Below are 25,777 nucleotides of genomic sequence, written 5' to 3' on the forward strand. Positions count from 1 at the left end.
AATATTAAAAGATTTTATACCTGAAGTAGAAAAATATGTTGTTTTTTCTTGTTGTTTGTTTGTTTTTTTAGGTTTAACCTATCTTTTATATTGTGGATTTCTTAAAATAACTTTTGCCCTTGATGAAATTTTTTTAATTACAAAGTGGAAATGGCCCCTGTTTCATAGAAAGACTCAGCCATTATAACCATATGATAATGCCCCCTTCTTTATATATTCATAGTCAAATTTCATTCAATACAAACAGTTAAAAAGCTGATATTTAATCAATCTTTGTCTGGATTTCAAATTAAGATTTTTCCCTTATTTGGCACATTACTTTCAATATAAACTACAGTAAGTATTAGATCATTTTTAATGAGGTGTGGCAGCAGCATAATAACTCATATTAAATGTATACATTTCTAAATTTACTGACATCACACCTGATAGTGTTTGACCTATACATAGATGAGTGTGTGTTGTACTAACAGGAGTTGGTGCTGTCGTCTTTGGTCCCGTCCAGACTTCCATCCTGGCCCATCTGGAGATAGAAGCCCTGTCTGCAGAACAACCTGGTCACTATGCCCTTCAGCTGTGGTTCTATAAGCCACAAGCACAGAAAAATAGACAGAAAAAAGAGAAACATGTGAGAAACGATGATCTTCACAGAGACTGTGCCTTATATTCGAAAGCCCTTCAATAAATATCAGCAAGCAAGTCAAACCTAAACGAGACAGAGGTTGGAATAAGTCGGTTTCAGCATAATTTCATTCTCTGAACTCAGTTCCTGCTCATGTATTTGGAGGGCACCTTTTGTGATAGAATACAGCTTTAAAGAAGCACAGTGTGACCACACGTAACCTTCTGCATCCTGGAGGATTTCTTTTGGAGAATCTAGTCAAGCACATCCAATCCATTACAGGATTCCTGGACTAATCCGTCCTTCCTGGTCATTGTTCCACTTGAATAAGATTGATAAATTATTTCAAAAGCTTGGATGGTAAAGTGCAGTCTTACAGTAGCTTTGTAAGAAGCCCGGTTTCCTTGTGAATGCCCAGTATATTGATTTAGGTATCGCTGTTTATATTAAAACCCTTAACATGTTTTTTTGGTGACTCACTTAAGCCATATTGTTTGACTTTTAAACCTAACTATGACAGCAATGTTGTCTTATGTGACTTAATAGATCCTCAAACCTCAATCTCTTTAAAAAGGTTCAAAGATTCAGAAATTTCAATGCCTGATTTCTTTATATTTTTCTTCCAAGCGACAGATTTTCTTGTATTAATCTTTAACAATTGTTCTCCAGGCTTTCTGAAGGTTTTCAAAGTTATTCTTTGGACATTGTCTTTTTTTTCTCTCGATTTCAGCCCAGTTAATGTACCTTAGAATTTGCAGAAGAATGTGCTTTTTAGTTTGTGAAGCCACTTAACACTGACATATGACTCATAGAAACATAAAAAAGGCTCATATCTCTTGTAATGAATCACTGTTGTGGCCACAGATAACAGACAACTTAGCAAAGAACTGGTCATTAGATGCTTTGTTACTGATATTTCTTTAGTTTTGTTTTCCAAAAACGTCAAATGTGACGTAAGATAGTGTAAATAAAATAAAATAGTGAAAACTTGGCATGTTCCAGCATGGTATGAAGTGTGTTCTTTAACAAAAAAAAAAAAAAAAAAACAAAGAAAATGGAACGCGGATGATTTGCATCCAAGCAACATCTTAGAAAATATGAAAAAATCTGGCAAAAGACCTGGAAGATGCATCTGGACCATCATTTGATCCATCTAGAATTCACTGAAGCCTCATTAGAAATGTACTCCATGGAAGGATGGCTGTAAATATAAGGCCAATGACACAAAAACTGGACTGCCAAGAGCCCAGACTTCGACAATATTGAAGCAGTGTGGGATCTTCCAAACAGAAAACTGAATAAAATGCAGCTAACATTCAAAGAAGAGCTTTTGAAAAGTCCTTCAAGAAGCATAGAAAACGTCTCCTGAAGACTGAAATTACATGAAAACTTTACATGTAAGCTTTATATGTTGTATTTCTACGGTGGCTGGGAGGTACAAAACACTCTTACATCGAGTGAAACACTTTTACATTGTCACAATTCACATTTACTTCATAGAAACCACATTTTTTTAAAAAAAGTACAATGCCAAAACCCTTTGTGCATCGTGAGTGTTTCACTCGATGTAATATTGTTTTGTACTTCCCGGCCACCGTATTATTTCTGTTCATGTTTGCACATATTTCAATAAATCTGCACCTTAAAACATAAAAAGTAGGAGGGAGTGGGCTCTAGATCAGAGATGGGCAACTTTAATCCTAGAGGGCTGCCGTCATGAAAATTTTAGATGTTTTCCTGATCCAACACACCTGATTCAAATCAAATGGCTCTGCTCAAAAACTTGTCAAGTTCTGTCCAAACATGTTGACCCATTAATCTGATGCAGATGTGCTGCAGCAGGAAACTTCTAAAACCTGCAGGACTGTGGTCCTTGCCTTAGAGTTTAGCACTTTTTTTCCTTACAGTATTTAGTACCTTAGTACTGTAAGGAAAAAAGAAAAGAAAAGAAGAGAAAAGAAAAGAAAAATAGCCCTGCTGCTGGTGTTAAATGTTGCAGCGTCTCACCTCTATCACAGATCTGACCAGCTTGATCATAACAGCAGTATCTGACGCCCTCACAGTGAGAAATATTTGAAAAAAATTCATATTTTAATTCTGTAAAAGGATTACAGAGAAACCAAGTTATCTTCATAAAAACTAATGGATAAATTTGATCAGTTTGCAATCTATGCATCATTACACATCTAATGTTATGAAAATGCAGATTTTTATTTTAATCCCCAAAATTGTTCTCTAGGGTATCTCATGTTGCTAGAATTAAACCGAGGTGCCATTCGCCTCACACTGTCTGGCTCTTGCATTTTGCAATCAAACCAGAATTGACTGAAATAAACAAAATGATGGAAACAACAGCCATTCAGAAGTAGAGGAATGGAAAGCAGAAAAGACAACAGAGATGAGATTAACTAAAATAATTGCTCTCATCACTCCCCGTACCCCTCACACACACTTGCTTGTGACCGCACCCGAAATCCTTCTATAAAACACACATCAGTGACTCTGCAGTTTTAATGAAGCTGGGAATTCCCTTTGAGTGTGTATGTGAGAGACATAGTGTAAGACTGTGAAGGTATACCCTAACGCATAGAGACAGAAAAAAGCTGACGGTGACCCAGTTTTTCAGGAGTGTGAGTGTGTGTGAGAGAGACAGGGGCAGGGGTGTTTCCATCTATGTGAAGGATCCATCTTGTGCAGCAGGAAAGACAGAGGGAAGAGAAGCCGCGACGCTTGAAAGCACCGCTTGAACTGAAAAAATTCCCAGCATACTACTTATAGCATGTTGAGGTGTGGTGTGATCCATCCACTAATTTTTTTTATCACAATATCATGATGAAGACAATCAGGAACTGCAAACACTCCCCAGTGCAACTGTCTCCTTTATTTTCCTCACAACACTGTTATCATTCAACTAAATATCCTCCCGACCGACAGTTGTTGTGTTTCATGTTGCTTTATGATTTAAAATAACACCCAACATCTAAATCTGAGCACACTGTCTGTAGCACAGACTAAAATCTCTCTTTCTATCCTCCTATGTGTGACACATGATCTCAGAAAGCTGTTAGAAATGTAATTTACTTCCTCTTATCTTCTTCTAAAGTGTAACATTAATAAAGAGATATAAGTGTGACAGAATTTAAAATGTATGTCTGTATTAGAATTAAAGCTGGAGGCACAGAGCGTGCAGCCTCTAGCCTGGCTTTGCATTTATACATCTGTCTCTGTGTTTGCTTGAAACCCTGTCTGATAAAGATACATTGCACAGAGAGCATTTTGGTGGAGGCATTTATTATAGAGCATGTTTCCAGCCTGAGGTTGTGACTCAACCAACGCAAAATTTCAAGGCCATGCAACTTGTCTAATAAAATGTTTTCTTAAAGGACATTTGACGACTTGACTTGACGTCTGCAGGAGTACAGTGTTTGGGGCCTCCTAGTGCTTTTATAACAAGCAATCTGTTTATTAGGACAGAGAACTGCCACTGCCCTAATTTCTCCTTAAGTTCAAAAAGGTAAACATTTTTAAAGAAACACCTACGGAACATTTGCATAAAGTCATCAATAAAATTGTTGTTTATGTTTGCTTGCTTTTTTTAATGAGTTGCAGAGAAAATCTGTCACCTTAAACTGTGTAAAAATGAGCAAAAGGACAATTGTACTCAACCCTGTAAAGCCTGATAAAAAGAGAAAATTGTATATTATGTCATTTGAACTTTAAACAAAATCCAAACTTTTTTTTCTTTTTATGGAAAACCAATTGCATAAATATTTTCAGAATAATTGAGGAACATCACCAAATCCATTTGGAAGCAGAGGAGACATGTCAAATTGTATATAGCAGGATTTTATGGAATATTTTTATTATTTGAAAACACAGAAGTCTGAGAAACTCATGCATCAAATATGACACGGGTGGTGTATTAATGTAGGGTGAAAACCATAACATCATTAATCCACATGGTGTGAAGTGAAGCAAAACACCTTGTAATATCATCATATTTGGATATATTTCTTCATCCTCATGCTTCATCTTGAACATTTTTGTTCATTTGGGCACATTTTTCCTCTTCATCTGGCCAAACATTAATGGCTCTGTTAGTGGCACAAAGTTTATTTGAACATAATGACAATATAAAAACAAAAATAAAATAAAATACATGACCAAAAAAAAAAAAAAAAAAGGAAAAGAAAACCTTTGGAATTCAACTTTTAATTTTTCCAGTAAGTGAGCAGGACACTGCAAAAGAAGTCCCCTGACAAAAAACTGCTTTTGGCACATTAACATTTTTTTTTTTTTATGCACAAATCTCTTAAACACCTGCGACTGTCACACACTCAAACAGATTTTAACCCCTTAATTGCCATTTTACGGAATTGATGTCACTATTGTTTTTTATTAAACACAAAAACATGAGTTATTTTCCATATAACAAGTGTGTTGGATATGTTGACTTTTAGGGCAAAATGTTCACGTCCCAAAAAAATGCTGAACTCGGTGAAATATTTTAATCAGTTTCAATCAGGATTAATCAAATACTGAATAAATTATTTTAACCCTTTAAATGCCAGTTTCATTACATGATACAATTTTTCTATGAGAATACACACAAAAAATAAATAATTTTAGCAAATGTTAGAGGGGCGGTGGATTTTTTAAATCAGTGTTAGATATGTCAAGGATATAAACAATAACTTCGATATATATTAATCATTTTTATTAAGCATCAAATATAAAATATAATACCCTCTTATAAAACCCTCTTATTATACTACCCTTTTATTTATTATAAAAAAGGAAAACAAAATCAACATTTTCCTTTGATTTAACTTTAAATATGCTTTTCAATCAAGTCTGATGCAACAACACCCGATTCATTATACTATATTATAGACTTTAAACTGGATTTTCATTTATTTAAAGGCTTTTAATAGTACAGAAATTTTTGGGATTAAATTATTCTGGGCTTCATGTAGACTTTTTAAACATTATATTTAGTCTGCAGACAATAAGATTCAATTATAAAAGATGGTTAAGGATTTTTTTTATTATTAATTGCACACAAGTTCTCTCACAGCCTCAATCAGTGTAGTTATTGGTGTTTGCATAAGTCCTCCCAGTAGTAGACAAAAATTTATACATCTCCACAGGAGTGTCTTGCTTCATCTACTCATCACCCACTTATGAACGTATTCATGCAGCTGCGTATCCATTTCACCTGCGCCGACCGGCCCCCCTGCCACAGCAACGTTCCCCTGCAGACATCAAGGTAACATTCCCACTATTCCCAGAATTTCCACATCCTGTCTGTTACCAGAGAAATTCCCCATCCTCGCGTTGCTATGGCAACAGTCTCGTGATTCCAGACTGTTCCAGAGAAAGGGTATTCCCCCATCCAGACGGGCACACACACACATACACACTCACACGGAGCTGTATTTTCACCATAATGCGATGTGATTCAGCCAGTCAGCTGCCATGCAGATTTGACATGTTGTATTGTCTGTTAATTCGCTCCAGTCTGAGTCTACATGCAGAGCTAAATGCTGTATAAAACACCAATAACGGCGTCTTACACAAACGAGGCATTGAGGAGCTTCACACACACATATGCACATACACAGATCCACAGCATTTCACTAAACAAAATCACCCAAGTGAAGAATCCCTGTGCAGCAAGTGAATGCACTCATTTCATCCTTATTTACATCAGCTTAGGTCATTAGAGAAACACACAGGGCTAAAAAGAGCTGATTTATGCACATCTACAGCGAAGCATAAAAAAATCCTAAGAAATCAGCACCTCATTTCTTTTAGCTTTAATTCTCTATTGTCTTTCATTTTTATGAGGTTTTTTCAGCCTCTACATAAACATTTTTAGGTGTCATCTGTTGATCACAAGACATGGGAACACCCTGTACAGACAGTCTGTCACAGACATATAGAAAAACAGAAGTAACCACAACACGGCCTCTCCTTGGATAAAATTCATCACTTAAGTGGCTCTAGCACGAAACAATTGCAGCACTGGCTCTCTGATCTTTGGAGAGCCGTTTTAAGACGAGGGCTTCTGTTTTTCTACCTGGGGTCAGGTTCATGTTGCGACAGGGAAATGGAGCAGCTGAGCTACCTTTTAGTTAGCCTTTGATTTGTGCTCCTCCTGGGAAATGTTGAGGTAATCATAGGTCAGCCGGGAGGAACAGTCCTAGCTAAAATACCAGGTCAGATTTTTACCTGTTGGATAATTTAAAGATCTTAAAAAAATAACCTATTTTTGCATAAATTTTCTTACAGTGTGGCCTGTTTTACTCCTGCAAATTTCCATTGGGGTGTTCTTAACAGATCTCTAAGTGTAATTGGCTCCTGCTAATAAAGGGTAGCAGCAACTTGATTTTAATACCCTCTGACATCTCTGTGGTAAATTTTCAATTTAGCATATCTACAATTTCACCCTGAGAGTCACTAAACAGGCTAATAATCATGTCTGAGGTTTCAAAGAAAACCTGCAAATCAAGAGCTCTGTGGTTCAGCACCCTGCCCAGCCACAGAAGATAACCAGCAGTTAACCTCATGCGCCTCGTTACACCACTTCAAAACAAGACCTTGAGATACTCTAACTTATTGGCTGAGTGTGCCTTGCATAGCTTTGATCTTTATCTTTTTACATATTTTTTTCTAATGTCAGAGAAAAAGCCAGATGAAGTTGCACATATATCATACAGCGAGGAGTCAGACAACATGACATCATATAAAACCATGCACAAGTCCAATGAGCTCCCTTCTTTATAGCAGATTAGATATGTGCAAAAATATTTTGTATTTTAGATACTTCAGTGTGTTTTCATGCTGTTATACAGTCAGTTTGTAAATTTGTGTGCATGTGCATGACAAAATTAATAACAGCTATTTCAGAGACTAAGAGAGTTTATCACTTCAGGCTATAGGAAGCATTCATTTGAACATTATTAACATATTAATTGATAATAAAAAAAGACAATTTACTACATTCCAATAGCCACACTCCTCTTGCTTCCTCTTGCTACAAATAAGTCTGCATTTTGTTATCATTCCAGCCGACTGTGATATGTGATATGAGCTGTGATATTTGAAGCTTCAATATAACTCAAAAATAACAATTTATCTGCCCTTGTATCTGTATGTCAGAAAAGAAAATCAGACCACACCGCCCGCTACAGAAAGGCTAACCCGGTCACATTTCAATCTCATCGTTCTTGTGTGACGTACAGTCTGAGAAAGCTGCTACCAGAACCTTTTTACCTTTTACTAGAGCATCATTTCTCATTTGTTACATGTTGAAACTTAATGTTGAACATATTTTTTGTGTCAAGCTTGGAAGCAGAAATGAGAGTGTGAATCTGTTGCCTTAAAGCCCCGTCTGATATGAACGTATCAAAGCTTCAGCGAGGGTATGTGATATGAGAAAACGTCTCCTGGCAGATGTTGTGACTCAGCCAAAAGGAAATTCTTAAAGCTGCAATTTTTTTTAAAAAATTAAAGCTCTTAAAAGCTAACATTTTAGGGACGTGATTATGCTTTAATTTGACGAGACAGTGTGATCATGTTAAATTCTCCACAGATGATGTAGGTAAGTGAAATGCCTTCAGATGTCAACTGTGGACAAGAAAGAGCAGTATGTCGGTTGAACTCCAGCTCATAAAAGTGTGCTAATTTTGCACTGAGCCTCATCCGATTGAGTAATGAAGGCATCAGATCACTTTGAGCTGGGTCTGTGAATCTCTCCTTCACAAAACCTCTGGAAGACAGTAGGGGATATTGGCAAATCTCTTGCTTTCTTCCATACACACAGCACAGAGACTGTGGATGTTGCCAAGCTTTAACCAGCAGCTCTCACAACTGAGAACACAGACGAGGCAGAGCTAGAAGGAGAAGGTATGGGAAAGAAGGGTGCGAAAATGAGAGGAAAAAAGTCAAATAAAGCTGGAAGGAGGGATGAAAAGATCTGAGGTTAGAAGGGAGGATTGGGTGGAGAGAGGAGAGGGGAGGGTGATTAGCCACAGAGCAAGAGAGGGAGGAAGGTGACAAAAATACAAGCAAAGTGTGGGAGAGGGAAGGAAAGGAGGGGAAAGGAGAGGAGAGGAAGCCAATTTCTGCTCTTAAAAAAAGAGGGAGAAGAAAGAGGGCGTAAAAAACCTAAGGTGGGAAGAGGATTAGAATAGAGAGAAAGGCGGATGGTACTGTGAGGAGATGGGGAAGAAGGAAAAGAGAAAGGCAGGAAAGGAGGCAGAAGAGAAGAGAAGGGAGGAACAAAATTTGAGAGGAACTGATGCTAAATAGGACATGAAGATGGGAGGAGGCCAGAAGACAGAGGAAGGTGAGAGAAAGATGGAGTAAGGAGGAGGATGAAAAAGGGGAAAAGAAGCTTGAACATAGTATAAAAAGATCCAGGGTATGGTGGAAGGATGTGGAGGTGGAAAGCTGGTAGAATGCAAAAAGAGGAGGAAAAAGAAAGAGAATTCAGAGGAAAAATAAAAATAAAATGGTGGGAAAATGAGGCGAACTCCAAGATCCCCAAAAATTCCCATCACTCACCAAACCAAATCAGCGAAAACCAACTCATATCAACATGACTCCTCACGTTCGCATACCCCCTATCTCTCCCTCCCTTCCCTCCTCTCATTTCCTGCTGCCATCTCCCCTCCTTTCATCCCCTCCCCTCCATACACCATCACCTGCTGGTTTCTCACACAATCAATTGATTACAACAGTACTTATCTCTCTGCTGTTGAATGCTTTCTATAGCACACAATCACAATATTCTCATTAATCTGCATTCACTTCTACAGTGTATGTGATAATTTCTCATTGCTATGATGGCGAGATCCATGCTGTAAATTAACAATGATGTTAATTTGGTTTTGAAAGGGACTTGAGATCTGAATGGTAAAAATTTTGACTTTTTTTTTAATTTCATCATGAGAAAAAACCTGCATGTGGTTTTCACTCCAAAAGAAAGAAAAAAAAAGGAACATGAGGGTTGCTGTCATTGTGTTTTTTTGTCTGACATTTATGTGTGTGTGTGCGTGTTAAAGTCTGAGCACTTTGAATTATGAGCTGAAAATTAGAGTGTGAGGTAGAGATCCACAGAGAGGCAGACACATGGGGAGAGACTAGACAGACTAATCTGTGGCTTCAATAATGGATGTACCTGGAAACTACTGAAGCATGGGGTACTACAAGACATGACAGTGTGTGTGTGTGTGAGTGTCACCACAGAGAGGAAAGACGGGGCGAGTCTGTCAGTCTGCCTTTATGCGTGTGCGTGTGCATGCGTGCTCCAGTCAGGGCGTCAATCCAAACTAGACTGTGCGTGAACGTTTGGCTGTGCGTAAAGGTGTGCGTTATGTGTGAAAGCGCGCGGCCATGTGCATATCAATAGATTTGCGCGCCCGCAACTGAGAGTGCATGCATGTGCGTGTGAGCCCAGAGCGTCCCCCCCCTCCACACCTTGCCTCCGTAGCCTCCTCTTCTTCAAGCCAAATATCCGGACTTTGGAGAAGATGTCGACCAGGTTCCCGTTGCACAGCCCCTGCTTCTTACCGGGGCTCTTCCGCCGCCGGTGAGCAGTCGGTCGGTGGGCGTGTTGCTCTCTTGCTTGCCGCTTCTGTCGGATCAAACCGCTGGCGATGGCCGCTGCCATGTCTCCGCCGTAACAGTCAATTCAAAAACAGCCCCGTCTCCGTCCGAGTCCCCAGTCTCTTCAGTGTCCACCGGAGGGGACGGAGTGCAGACAAACCCAGACACAAACCTCCAGTCTCTGCTTTACCGGCTATAACAGACCCATACTTAAGCCACAACACGGTAAAGTCCAAAATAAACACTTCACGTTACAACATATTTCTCTGTCATCGTTATTCCCCGGGCCATAGATTGGAAACGCACCGTGGTTTACCTGTCCGTCACGTTTCACCGGTCTGTCTGTCAGTCAGATAACAGCAGCTGTCACTGAACCGCTGCTCCAGCCCGTTTCCCTGGACCCCGTCTGTCAGTTCGTGTTCCCATGGTCAACAGACAAGACAAACAAACAAACAACAAGAAAAAAAAAAAGCTCGGAAAAAAGGGTACAATGCCCCAGAAAGCAGTTATGTCCTCTTCTCTGAAGATGTCTGTTTGTATTCCGCTGACTGAAGCGCGAAGCGCGCGTGCCACCTGCGAGCCGCTCCAGCTGCGTGAAACAAGCGCATGACACCCAAAGCAACACCGGAAAAAGGGTGGGTTGCTTTCAAAATCAGAGCTTAACAGGATTTTTTTTTTTTTTAAATCGGATTATCCATGTTAATTACGCAACTAACAAAAAATCTTGTAAAACATAAATTTACTTTTTCCTATTAAAGCCATAATTTAAAAAAGAAAAAGGCAAATTTAGTTGTATAGCACATTTCATGTACAAGACAATTCAAAGTGCTTTACATAAAACATTAAAAGCATTACAGCGGGGTGCAGGAAGCAATAACAAGTGCATTTTAAAACAAAGCAAACATAAAAAAAAATAAAAAAGAAATAAAAACTGAAAAAAGCTCAAATAAAATAGATAAAATGCAAGAAATAAATCTTCAGTGTAGGGAAAAACAGTATTAAAACATGATCAAGTTTAAAAAATATAAGCTTAAAAGAAAGAAATGCAGATTTTGAATTCCAAATAAAATCTATTGAAATGCAACAGAGAACAGGTGGGTCTAAAAAATCTATTTAATAGCCTTATACTTTCCTGATACTTTCTAAAAATCTAGTAAATCCTTGTTGTTTCTGAATATAAACCTATCATTTAATTTAGGAAAGCAATACATCCAAAGCTAAAGACAAACAAATGAACAGAAAAACACCCTAAAAATTTTAAGAAAAATTATTTTAAAGTAGGCTATACGTTTTAGGCTTCTTATTTTGAAAAAACAACCGGATGTCCTAGGGAGGTTGCTTCTTGCATTTTGACGAGCGAACTCGCGAGCGCTCTGGAGCCACAGATGCTGGAGCCACGCGCCGAGCGAGCAGACACACACGTTTGTACATATCACCATTGTGTGTGCGCGCGTTTGTGTGTGTGTGTGTGTGTGTGTGTGGAGGGTGGGTGGGTGAGGGGGGGGGGTGTCAAACAGACAAAATAAAATACAGTATTAATCATTATCATGAACCAATTACGCTAAAAATGAATCCAAAAGAAGCATTGAATTGCTAAAGAAATGGAATATAACAGAAACATGACAAAACGACCTTAAAGTGACAATAAGCAACCTAAATGGAACAAAAAAAAAACTAAATGAAAGATTGAAAAGGGCTACAAAGTGATATATGTTGCAAAACATTTGCAAGACATCATATTTATTTATTTATTTTCAAGTAAAAATTACACATCCACTTGACCTACATGGGCTTCAATAGGAGTGAAGTGTCAGATCTCTCTGCTTTTGGGCCACTGTATCATAATACATCCACAAAGACAGTTCCGACAGTGAAACATGCTCCTCTCATTACCTCATACACTCCGACTGTCTGTATGCAGCTCAGGAAGGACTGTCTGAATAAATGGTTTAAAAATGCAAGAGGTGGGCTCGATTGATGAGCTGATTAGCTGCAGCACAGCCTCACATGTTCGGTAAGTTGACTGCACAGCCACTTGAATCTTTCAGGTGCAGGTTTCCAGCTGTAAGCTAATATTTCATGGCTGAATATACTGTGCTCACTTTTCCTCCATTATGTTAGAGTATGTGGGGCAGAGACAGGTGTAACACAGCTTAAGTGGCTCTTACGTAGTGTCTCTAATGAATTAAATATATTGTATTTTAAGAACTGCATTGACATAGTATATTGTATTATACTGCATAAAGCAATGATTATTTAAAAAATTATGGTATGGGTCAAATTATTCTTGAATTTCAAAAGCCAGGAGAATCCTTATTTTTCTGCATTTAGGTCAGCCATTTCTTCAGCAAAAAAAAAAAAAAAAAAAAAAAAGAACTGGGCTGGGATCCAGCCGGACACAAAGAACATTTGAATTATTTATTTTTTCCTTTATCCAGGGAAAAATGACATTTAAAAAATCCCTTTGCTCATTTATATGTCCTCACAATAATCAAAAGAAGTGATGGTTATCAGAGGGCATTCAAAATCATAAAGTTGTTCAAAATTCAGTTCAATCGCCTTTATTTTACATGCAAGTATTACCTTATTTTTTTTTTCATTTTTCTTTTTTTTTCTCTTCTTTTTAAACAAACAATATAGCTTTGACTTTTGCACAAAGAAATATTGTTGCCATCAAATTCATGTTCCTAACTTGAGGACAACAGGTGAAGCAGATGTGACTAAAATATAACTGGACATTATGAGGCTACATGACCTGAAATATATCAGCACCATGGACAGCGAACAACATCTCTATGAGCAACGATTCTATCTATGCTTGTGTGTGTGCGTGTGTGTGTCGCATACATGAACACTGTTTTTCTTCCAAAGAATCAAAAAAGTGTCTGTTCTCATTTCCACTAGGTGGCAGCAAAGCATGTCTAAGAGAAGAAGTTCACTAATGATATTAAAAGGTAATATCAACCAACAGAAGTTCAGTCCATGTCACTGAATTCATTAGTACATGATAAGTACCTGTTAAAAAAAGAGTCTCATGGTTCATAAAATGCCTTACACAAATGGTAGAAAACTTACATAAATTTCTGAATATCTTATCTAGTTATTTGTCTGTTATGATTTCAGCATGGTTCTGCTGGTAAATTTTGCTTTATCCTATTAGACCAATAGAGGCACACCAGCTAATTCAAGCTATGCATCTTCTGCTATAATTCAGCAGGAAAACAGAATCTTTAACACTGCAGCAACACAAACTATTAAATATCTTTCTTGCTTGTTTTTCTCCCAGGCAGAGAGCACAAAGAGATGTGTGTGTCAATGCAGACGTCTGTGTGTTTGTGTGTGTGAAAGAGAGGGGAGGATGTGTACACACTTTTAACCAGGTCAGTCCAAAGGAAGGAGTTATGAATAAATCAAAGCTACATTTACATTAAAATTCAGCTCTTTGGCTGCTTTTTATAACATCCCAAAAAGGCGAGACAAAGCTCTTAAACTTCAAAAGGAAAATCCGTTGCACTCCTTTCCCTTTCCACTTATACCCCCTATCCACCTAAAAAGAACATCTTTGCCCAACCTAAATCTTCATGCTTCAGGGAGCATGCTGTGGGGTAAAACAGACCGAAGTGCTAAAACCCACAAAAACACAGGCACAAAATATTGAAAAATGCAATGAAATGCATGACTGCATTGCACCAACACTTTCTCACATTTTTCTGTTGTGTTTTATGCTAATTGAAGGTTTTCTTCATGCCTGGTTTAGATATGAGCTTGTAAAGAAGTAACAGCGCCCCCCACAGACTGTGAAGGGGAAAAGCTGTCCACTCATGTTTCTAACTTCTTTCAAATCTCAGTTAAAAGAAATATTTTTTAAGTTTACTTTTTAACTGAATTAGATAACTTTCTTCTAGACTTTTCTATTTATATTTATAATGTATTTTTAAAATGATTTTCAAACCTAAACAAGACTAAATAACTTTTTATGTCTATTTATTATTATTATTATTATTATTATTATTATTATTATTATTATTATTATTATTATCATTTCCTTTTTAAAAGCCCTACTGCAACATTACAAATCCTCTCTGGGGATTAATAAAGTATTTTTAATTTAATTTAATTTAACATTTTTAAGAATAAGTGAGATATAACTTTTGTTTGTCAGTTAAATATCAAATAGCAGTTGATGAGTGGTGGTAGAAACATGAACAGGAACACTACTAAAATTTACTTAAGTAAAATAAATAAATATTCTTTCATTCTCTTTGACACTATCAAACACATAAGGCAGCTTTGTCATGGAGATTTTGCTGCATGTGGCAAAAACTTTTTCAATAATTCAATCTGCATACAACATTGTTGTAGATACCAGCTTATACCTCAGAGTCCTGGACCAGATTTGTGCTTTTGAATTATTGTAGTAGTAGTAGTAGTAGCAGTAGTAGTAGTAGTAGTAGTAATAGTAATAGTAATAGTAATAGTAATAGTAGTAGTAGTAGTAATAGTGAGTCAGAATGTGGCCAGCCCAGATGTGTATTTGACATTATACTGAATGTTTCAGGTGCTAATAACAGCACAAAACTTGTTATGGATATTTCACAGAAGGATATTTAACTCAGTTCAATTTGGGATCAAGCAGGTTTAAGACTATTTTTTCCTATTAGTGGTTGTTACTTAAAATAACTCAGGTGTTTCTAATCCAAGGTGTATTAATACTGAAGAGTGACTAGGCAAAAACAGTAACACTGAAGTACTAAAAGACGGTGACTTTCTCTGACATTTTAGATGTTTGTTCTCTAACACGGGAAATATTCATTAATACTTGATCATGGTTTTTAACTTGTTCAGGGTTCTCCAAATCCAGTCCGTGACACTGGATATGACACAATGTCCAAATCTCAAACACTGGATTTGGAGAACCCTACTTTTGTTGCAACCGGTAGCTCAGGAAATATTTCAATGGCAGAATTACACACAATCGCTATGATGCAGCAAGATGCATATAATTTTTCCACAGATTCTTATATTTATTTAAACTTTTATTTAATTTATGCTAGTATATAATGAAGATATTTTATATTTTCATTTAATCTTAATTTAATTAACTAAATTACATCCATTATTTTTTGCATTTCAAGCTAGCTACACATTCTAGAAATAGTTGATGCAGTCAAGCTTTTACTGCTTTGTCATTTTTTTATATGTAAATAATATATTATTAATATTATTATATACCATTGTTTCTGGTATTATTTTGTGCCATTTTGTATGCAAATACGTCTTCAGATGTGCAATAGTATAGGGAATGGGAACACATCAGGACTGCAAGGACAGTCCAGCACCTGTACCCTCTTATTCTGCAGCCTTGCCTTTGTAATGTGTGGAGAAAGCAGTTTTATGCTGACTTGTTAAAAAATGAATGAACATCCCTGGAAACTTGAAGGCAGCATATGTTGCTTTAAAAGCTTGAAGTACCTTCTGAATTAACGCTGCCATCATAGAAATGTAAATTAGCTCTGCCAAGAGCTCTGATAAAAACGCCATACATCAAAGAGCCGGGTTTTTAGACTTGTTTAACAGTCTGAATGGTACATTCTGTCCTTTGACTGGAGCATGTGGAGTATACTAACTTCATCTAAAAAAAAAGATTCTGAATATTGATTGGTCTGACTATTTAGATCCATAATTACACTATCGAATGTGTAAAATGGCACCTCTGTAATTGACGGTCATCCTGTAGAGAGAATGTGTTTTACCCTCAGTCATGCTAATTTTCTAACAATAACCAATTAATACTAACCCTAACCAAGTAATGCTATTGTTTAAACTCAAACTGAGGTGCTTTAGTGCTGTGTTTTTGTGGTCTTCTTATGCTCTCTGAAGTGGCTCATGTGAATATATCTCTGTACTATAGATGAGACAAAGGTTTCCAACAGAAATCCCTGTCCATGTGAATAAATATCAGCTGTGGATGAATTAACCCTTTGACACCTATTATCCCAAATTTGTTACAAACAACTTCTGTCCCTTTTAAATTTTTATTTATTTATAAGTCATTTATTTGATTAATCTGTTTTCATTTACTTGTTTATTTATTTTTTATATTATTTATTTATTATTTTTCAATAATTTTTCAGTTAAATCCAGATTTGTGTCCTGTATTTATTTTGTTTTTACATAATTGTAAATAAATTCAGGCTTTAAGGGGTTAAGGCTCCTCCAGCCATGTATACTGGGGGGATCAGAGATTACAGAGGTCAACTTTACCCTAAATGCACCAAAATTCCTCCAGATTCCTTAAATCATTTATGGTATAAAGCACTGCATGAATGTAGAAAATTCATAAAGGTAACATTAGTTTAAACAATATAGTGATCTTCTGTACATTTTTACTCCTCAAAGACTAATTTATTAATGAATAATGTGTTTATAATGTGCCATTACTAGTGCTAATTTGTCCTGCATATCTATACTATCTCAAATTTTTCTGCATTTAAGGAAAGTGAATTAATGTAGAAATACTTTTTAAATCTTTAATGATAATAATAATAATAATAATAAATATGCCTGTTTATAAAGGTGAGAAAGTGAGAAAACCTGAATGTTTTATTAGAATGATGAAGAAACTGTTGTACAACCACATTAAACAACATATCACTAAACATTTTATCACTGAGTTCCAGGAATTATTTGTCAGTCAACAACATCTCTGCAGGTGGCGCTCTTTTCTTTGCCTGATGAGATGTGGAGACTTTGGAGGCTTATGCTTAATAACGCCTCCCCCTTCTGCTTTGATCAAAGCTGCAATTAAATGCGACTTTCACCTCTCATGATTAAATAAATCAAGCAGTTATTTATATCTGTACGTGTTTGCAAACTTGAAAAGAGTTGCTAACGAGAGGATGATGAAGCGATAGGAGGAGGTGCAGGCAGGGAGATAACAGATGTGGGTGGGTGTTCCCCAGACAGGAGTGTGAGGATAGCCACTCTGAAGTGAGCAGGATGAGTCATAATTCACGCTCAGACAACCCGCCCACATGCACACACGCACACTCACACAAGCAGAGACATGGGAAAGACCACTGTTACCTTGGTAACGAGTGATTAGTGACGCAGGTGGGTCTCCAAAAGAAGGGAGTGAACACCTGCTGAATGCTGAGATGATAGCTTACACCCAGACACACACACATCTGGCTTCAGTTACATAAATTGCAGACTGTCTGACTTCATCTTCTTGTTCTGTTTCTCTCCTTTCTCTCTCAAGACACACAGCCATACTGGATACCATACACACACACACACACACACACACACACACACACACACACACACACACACACACACACACACACACACACACACACACACACACACACACACAGTCACAAGTTCTTCAGTTTAAGGAAAATTGATCATTAAAACAAACTGTGCCTGTGCTCTCCTTTAGCACCCTCTCTAAATCTACTGAATTTCCTTGTCTCCTCCCCTCTCCCATCCTCTCCTCATCTATCTTTGTAACACCACTAACCCAGCGGGGAGGAGAAAAAAGGGAATGGAGGGTCTAAATTATTCATTTACACCCCTCCCTCTCTTTTCTTCTATCTCTATCTACTGTTTCTTGGGTTTTGACTACTTCTTCTCCTCTTTTTGGATATTATACCTATTCCTTTCTCTTCCTTATCCTCTTTTCACCTCAACAAAAAGTAGTGAAATAACTCTTTGTATATAGTAGATTTAAGAAATATGTGAGTTGTGATGTTCTATAAAGTTTCATTATCAAAAATATTACTCTCAGAACAAAGTGGGTTAGCAAACAAAGTTTTCACTAGGAGTTTTATTGTCCAGGCTGCCTTTACTCCCCCTTCCCTTGAGGTATTGAATGTATTGAGAACTGAGAAGTATCCAGAGAGAACCCACCCACAGGCATAGGGAAAACATGCTAACTCTTACATTTCAGTGGTTTCTTTAAATCACCAACCTTAACATGAAATAAACCAAAAAACTCTGAGGGGTGCTACAGCGAGTAGATGCGGGTATGAAAAATAGAGAACAGATGTTGGCATGGCGAGCTGGAAATAATGAAAACCAGAATTCAAAAGACAAAACCTGAACAACAGAGCCTCAGTACAATACATCAGGGATAAGACTCTACAGAATCAAACAGAATCAATAATTAGATATTCTTTAAAAAGCTGAACGAAGGTGATGAACACAAGTAAACAATTCCAGTGAATATTGCATTCAGTGTAACGTGTAAATGGAAACTCAGGACTCCTGCTCCAAAAACATTTTGTTCAGGTAATTTAAAAATTTTGCAGAGAGAAACGGCAATCTGTTAAACGGACTGAAATCAGGTTTGGCAACAATTACAGGGTGAGACATAGCATGTGTTAAAGAAATAGCACACTTTCCTGAAATAAAAATTATAAAACATCAGCCCAGTGGGAAATCTGACTTCTGGTTGGGTTTTATTTGTTGTTCCTGGTCGGAGTTGCCAGTTTTCATTTAACACAGTTAGATTAGTCAAAGCTTCGCCCTCTCTCTCTTCCCAGTCTTTGTTTTGTCTGTGCTTAACATGCCATTACTATCAGACACTTTCAGTATATATGAACCTTGATTTCTCCCAGTAGCTAGCACTGTTATTTTTATCTCTCTCTACTTTTTTTCAAATTGCACATGTTTGAAATCTCCTTTTGACAAAGCCAGCAGTTTTAAAGCTCTCACTTCACACATAGAGTTGTTTGTCCATTCAGAGACACCGTAGTAAAAATTGTGGCACAAATATGACAGCTGCCATGTATGTAGACCCACAGCAAGTATATAAATAGTCCATTCTAAGAGAATAAAATCATAAGTTCTTTTAATACAGTAATCAGATACGGTTTTTATTAATAATTTTATTTTTCTGTTACTGACCTTTGATTTTGGTTACATGCTGCACCTTTCATGTAATTTCATTAACTTAAGAAATAATTTTAAGTAATGTATTTGGTGTGTTTTTAGATACAGTGAATATATTTATTGTATTGGAAACATAAAACAGAAATCAGTGTGTTGCTGTTAGAAATCTTGAGTGATTCCTGCATTTGAGACTCTATGGACATAAGATATTTAATGTATTCCTATTAAACACTTTGTTCTTTAAATAGTTAACAAAATCACACAAAAATTATCAATGGAAATCAAATTTATTAACCCATTGAGGCCTGGATTTAGAGTCACACTCAAAATTAAAGTGGAAAAACACACTACAGGCTGATCCAACTTTGATGTAAGGTCCTTAAAACAAGTCAAAATGAGGCTCAGTAGTGTGTGTGGCCTCCACGTGCCTATATGACCTCCCTACAACGCCTGGGCATGCTCCTGATGAGGTGGCGGATGGTCTCCTGAGGGATCTCCTCCCAGACCTGGACTAAAGCATCCGCCAATTCCTGGACAAGTCTGTGGTGTAACGTGGCATTGGTGGATGGAGACATGATGTCCCAGATGTGCTCAATTGGATTCAGGTCCGGGGAACGGGCGAGCCAGTCCATAGCATCAATGCCTTCGTCTTGCAGGAACTGCTGACACACTCCAGCCACATGAGGTCTAGCCTTGTCTTGCATTAGGAGGAACCCAGGGCCAACCGCACCAGCATATGGTCTCGCAAGGGGTCTGAGGATCTCATCTCGGTACCTAATGGCAGTCAGGCTACCTCTGGCGAGCACATGGAGGGCGGTGCGGCCCCCCCAAAGAAATGCCACCCCACACCATTACTGACTCACTGCCAAACTGGTCATGCTGGAGGATGTTGCAGGCAGCAGAACGTTCTCCACGGCGTCTCCAGACTCTGTCACGTCTGTCACATCTGCTCAGTGTGAACCTGCTTTCATCTGTGAAGAGCACAGAGCGCCGGTGGTGACGTTGCCAGGCTTTGCCAGTGTATTTTGGCAAATGCCAAATGTCCTGCACGGTGTTGGGCTGTAAGCACAACCCCCGCCTGTGGACATCGGGCCTACATACCACCCTCATGGAGTCTGTTTCTGACCGTTTGAGCTGACACATGCACATTTGTGGCCTGCTGGAAGTCATTTTGCAGGGCTCTGGCAAAGCTCCTCCTGTTCCTCCTTGCACAAAGGAGCTAGGTTGCTGCTAGGTTGTTGCCTGGTAGCACCTCCATGCTCTGGACACTACGCTGACAGACACAGCAAACCTTCTTGCCACAGCTCGCATTGATGTGCCATCCTGGATGAGCTGCACTACCTGAGCCACTTGTGTGGGTTGTAGACTCCGTCTCATGCTACCACTAGAGCGAAAGCACCGCCAGCACTCAAAAGTGACCGAAACATCAGCCAGAAAGCAGGAACTGAGAAGTGGTCTGTGGTCACCACCTGCAGAACCCCTCCTTTATTGGGGTTGTCTTGCTAACTGCCTATAATTTCCACCTGTTGTCTATTCCATTTACACAACAGCATGTGGAACTGATTGTCAGTCAGTGTTGCTTCCTAAGTGGACAGTTTGATTTCATAGAAGTGTGACTGACTTGGAGTTACATTGTGTTGTTTAAGTGTTTCCTTTATTTTTTTTTTAGCAGTGTATATTTTTTATACTTGTCTGCAATGAAAAGTGGAATAAGTGTCCCAACTTTTTTCTGCTTTCCAGTTGTATCTTACATATAGATCCAAAGTATTCTTAGGTTTGATGTATGTCCCTGTGTTTTCATCTTCCCAACGCAGTAAAAATTGACTAGGAGTTGCTGGAGCAGGAAGAGGAGGAGGCTAAAGTAATCAGTGACAACTTTCAACACAGAACCAGTGAAAAATGGAGGGGTTCTGTATCAGAGTAGCTACATAATTACTCCACATCCTTCCCCAAAATGAAGGAGGGGAAACGAGAGAAGATGCTGGAGCTGTTAGAACAGAAGAGAGATAACGAGACTTAACTACTCTCTTTCTACACAACCAGGTGACAACGTACAGTAGTTCATTGAAGAGCTGGTAAAGAACATGACTGTACAAACCAGGCTGGACCGGTGCCAGAGAAATCAAATGCATCTGTCAATGCTAATTTATTTCCTCCCTCTCCCGCTGTGCTTGTCTTGCAGTGATCTGTGTCAGAAAGTGAATGTTTTCTGATCCCAGCTAAACCTCACTGTAAGCCCACTGCTCCTCTTTAATGAGTGAAGATAGTATTTTTTTCCCAGTGACTCTAAGTTTTTTATGTCACCATGACTTTCTGGTCTTTGTGTAATGAGTCACACCTCAGGAGGTTCACAGAGTGCTGCGTTATGGCAAGTAATGGCGCCACTATGGCGCAGCTATGGCGCCACTTTGAACGTCACAGTCCATGATGAAAGGCAGCCCCTTACACACAAAAGGCAGCAGGTTCTTGAATTTTTAACCCAAAAATATATATGAAAATGCTGCTGGAACAGTATTAAAATAAAATCCACAGAACCAATCAGCAGGGCACACAGAGTCATGACAAACTGATGAGTGACAATCTGGCATTAAATAATAAATTAAAGGAAACTAGGAACAATACAGTATTCCAAATTATTCTGCATGTAGGATTTTAATTAAACATTTGGGTTTTAGTCTTTTTTTGTATTAGATTCAGTTTGTGTTGTTTCTCTTGTCTGTTTTGATCACAATAACTGTCACGTTTCCATTCTGGAGCTGGCCCTTGCCTTATTTGGTCATGTTTCCTGTCACTTCTCTACTCTCTGACAATCAGCTCATTAACTGAACCAGTTTCACCTGGTCCTCTCTTTTTATAAGCAGGCATGTCAACCTCCTCCTGATTCTCTCACAGCGCTCCATAAAGCAATAACCCCTGTATGCGGAACGGGAAACATGAAACAGTTGGGAAAAACTAAGGAAATGTGTAAATAAAAAGATATATAATAAAGAGTAGATGGTGCCTTGGAGGGCTCAACATGCAGCATATATTTAATTTTTGAGCAGCTGTTAAAGTTTTTTTTTCTTTTTTTCAAATAATCTGCTGGCCTGACTTAAATAAATTAGTGTTGAAAATACTTTGTGTTTAAGTTTGTTTTATATTTCTTACAACACTAATTAAGCTATAAAGATATTAATAGGATTTTTAAGAATGTTCTTTTACAAAAGCAACTAAAAAGTTACTTTCAACAGTAACACATTACTTTTTGGTGTAAGTAATCAAAGTAAATGAGTTACTTTTTATATGAAGTAACTAGTAACTAGTTACTTTTTTTCAGTAACTACCACAACGCTGCACCCACATCAGTCATTACCTTGTTTAACCTCTGCAAGCTTATATCCTGTCAGTTCTCCCTGCCATCTGACTGAACTTTACCCATCATTCACTGTACCGCTTTCCTCCAGACTGTGGCTCAACTACAAATATTACTGCCCCACTGATGCAGCATCCAGCAACCTATACCTGGTTCTTCACATCTCTACATGTGAGTCCCTAAAGAATGTTGATGGAAATTCTTATCCGACTGAAGGCATCTCTAACTTGCCTCTGTTTTTTTAGACTCTGATCATCAACCCTGTGCATCTGTTAAATTAAAACCTTATCCTTTTATTCTGTTGTAACTGGCCCTTTGAGTCCATCAGACAGTTGTTACAGACAACAATCTCAGACAGGGCTGATTAGGTTTCCTGCTGAACTTAAAGGGAATATAATTAAGGTTGTTCCACATTAAACAAAGGATCTTTCTGTAAATTAAAGTGTGAAATGGTGCAATGCCTTGCAAAATGTATATAAACATTGGATATTTATCGTACTATTTATGATTCAGAACAGATTTTTTTTCAGACAAAAGCATCAAGGAAAGTCTGTTAGGCGAATTGCATTAAGAAGCTGTTCAAGTTACTTATGAGCTGCAAACAGGTATTTGAAGCTGCTGGTGTCTCTGGAATCCCAAGAACCTCTCCATGCAGTATTCTCCAGAGAGAGCAGCTGCACATAATGCATGACTCATTTTCCAACATTTTTATTCAATGAATACTGTGCTACACTGGATGGTCCAGATGGATGGCGTTCTGGATAGTCACCATGTCCCAACAGGGCTGCAGCATCAGCAAGGTGGTGGAGAGATGTTTTAGGCTAGAATGATAAAGTGAGGTAGTAGGACACTTTCGGGTGACTGATAGTGCTAAAATTACCTCTGTTAACACATTCAGTTTCTGACGAACCATTTCCTGCCACGGTATAGGAAAAACTGTCTTCTACAATAAAGACAATGCACCATCACATGCTGTTATGGGTGTAACGGGGAGAAAACTTGTGGTGTGGCCATTATCATCCCCTAATCTCATCTGTATTGAGAACCCGTGAAGCCTTACAGGGGCAGTAAGTGGAAATTCATCATTTCTAGATTGGAAGAATTAAAAAATGGCTATGTGTAACATGACGTCACATGCTGTCTCTCCGTGTTGATCTCCAGGCCTGTGTTTACCAGTCGGTCCGGCTGCACATTCATGTACTTTCATGTGAATTGCCGCCTCCTCCCTTCTCTCAGAGCCCTCAGTCCTCCCTCCTTATAAAAGGATTCAGCCAGCAAGCAATGGCAGCGCATATTTTCAAAGCAAAATGGGAGAGAGCTGAACGAAACATTGACCAGAAGATGACCAGGAACCAACATTACCTTGAAAAAAAGCAATGGTCGTTGGCAAAGAAGTTGTCAGATAGAGAAAGGGACATAACCCGGATTAGCACTGGCCTTGTATTTTCAAAGAGGAAAGCACTGCGAAAGCTAAATGAGCTACAATTTGACTGGAAGCTAGCTCTTCTCCTGGACCATAGGTAACAACATAAATGTTATAAGTTAATAATATTGTTTTACTCAGTGTGTTTGCACTTTTGTTACGAACAAGGCGAGTAGGAGGTAGAGGGAGGTGTGGCTCATTACACACTTTGTTTTTGTCTACAGGCATCACACAACAGCAAACCTTGCGGTGAAACGATTTAGCTTATTGCCCCTTTAAAGAAGATCTGAGGGTGGGCATACAGTATCCCTCCAAACCACAACTTTGGGAAGCAATGCTGGTGTCTTCAAATAAGACCCAGGCAGAACCTATTAATGGAATAGGAATTAAGGTTATATAAAGATGGGCTCCTATGTAATATGGAACCTTATATAAACATTTTTTTTTATCAGTTATTCACATTGACTGTTCAGGACAGGGATGTCTCTCTGGTTCTCAAGGGCTACTCTCCTCAAAACAAAACCTGTTAAAACATAATGGATGTTGCAAAATGTTTTCACTTCTTTCATTCTAATGCATGAAACATCTGAGCAGATGTAGAAAAATGTCCATGTTTTTATTTCATGTGCTGTATGTGACTGAGAAACTCATTTTAAATAAGAGGCATGGACCACATAGGTAGAAAATAGAAATGTGACTAGATATGATTTTGTTAGCCAGTCAAAGCTGAACAAAGAACGTTTTCAGAACCACCCACAGTCTCTCACATGCTGGGAAGGACCGAGCCTTTAATTTCAGCCTACTGTTGCGAGGAGAGTTGTCATTTCTCACAGCTTTAATAGTTCCCACTTCCAGTGAATGGAGGCTTCTTTGAAGAGGAAATTTGATTTTTAAATCCTGTTGGATAAAAACAAAATAGTAAAGTAAATTAAATCCTCTACTGACTATATTTTAAATTTTGATTATGAAAAAAGTAAGATTCTGAAGTACTGTAAACAGTGGTTCTGCTCTTCTACCTCTTTCACTAATTTAATTTTAGCATTAACTGTAAACAATGGCAGCGTCAACAGATAATGAAGCCAGTGCTGCTTCAGATAGCAGAACACCCATTTCTGAGGCCAACAGTAACACCACAGAGCCCTGTGACTAATCTGTTTTAGCCACAGTGTTGCATTAAAGGAGAAGCTTTTCTAGAAATACGGGCATGTGTATGACTGCACAGCAATCCAGACCATAGGAAGAGTTCAGCAACATGGCGCATTAAGGGATCTCATTCAGCCTTAGAAGCTACAACGTGCGCTGCATCCAATCCAAACTGCACCACAATACACATCAAAGAGGGACCCTGTTCATAAGTACAAGGGAGATTTCTGGGGTGCTGGAAAAACTAATAAAGCACATTCTTGCTGATTTTTTAAATTCTGATTTTATTTCCATTTTACAACTCTAAGACTGTAAAGGGATCAGGACAAAATAATATGGAGTCTGAGGTGAAGTTTGTCATTAAACAGGTTTAACTGCAGTATTTTAGTCCATACTTAAGGTTTTTCTTTTTAGAAAGATTTGCTTTCAGTGTTAAACAGTTAAGGCTAATTACATTTCCTCAGAGTCATTTACAAATAAGGCTGTAGCTATCCCCTCTTCAGCTTTCAATTAGGTTGTCCAAAATCAACAATAAACTCATCACACTTAAGGAAGCAACAGATGAGCAGCTGACCTCATCTGTTCACTACTCAGGAACACGCATGCCAACATACCACTGACAGCTCTGTAACAGTTCTCTAGACAGATGCTACAAAGCAACACCTGACTTATCAAATACTACAAGAGGTGTTTTATGAAGCATGTCAAGTTATGTGTATTCTGA

The 25,777-nt window shown here is 38.1% G+C and overlaps 1 protein-coding gene across 2 annotated transcripts in view; it reads right to left on the reverse strand.

The window, feature by feature from the left end:
• LOC121635855 (fibroblast growth factor 14-like) overlaps positions 1–25,777 on the reverse strand; it is a 61,416-nt gene that overhangs the window by 25,776 nt on the left and 9,863 nt on the right. Inside the window, exons 1-2 of one of the 2 annotated variants that reach the window (XM_041979216.1) lie at positions 10,109–10,797; positions 472–582 (exon numbers count right to left, since the gene is read on the reverse strand). In XM_041979216.1, the coding sequence (XP_041835150.1) occupies positions 472–582; positions 10,109–10,301 (304 nt within the window). In that variant the 5' untranslated portion in view covers positions 10,302–10,797. Of the gene's footprint in view, positions 1–471; positions 583–10,108; positions 10,798–25,777 lie in introns of those variants that run through there. The other variant, XM_041979215.1, reaches the window with a different exon arrangement.

This window comes from Melanotaenia boesemani, chromosome 24, assembly GCF_017639745.1.
Source record: "Melanotaenia boesemani isolate fMelBoe1 chromosome 24, fMelBoe1.pri, whole genome shotgun sequence".
NCBI lineage: Eukaryota > Metazoa > Chordata > Actinopteri > Atheriniformes > Melanotaeniidae > Melanotaenia > Melanotaenia boesemani.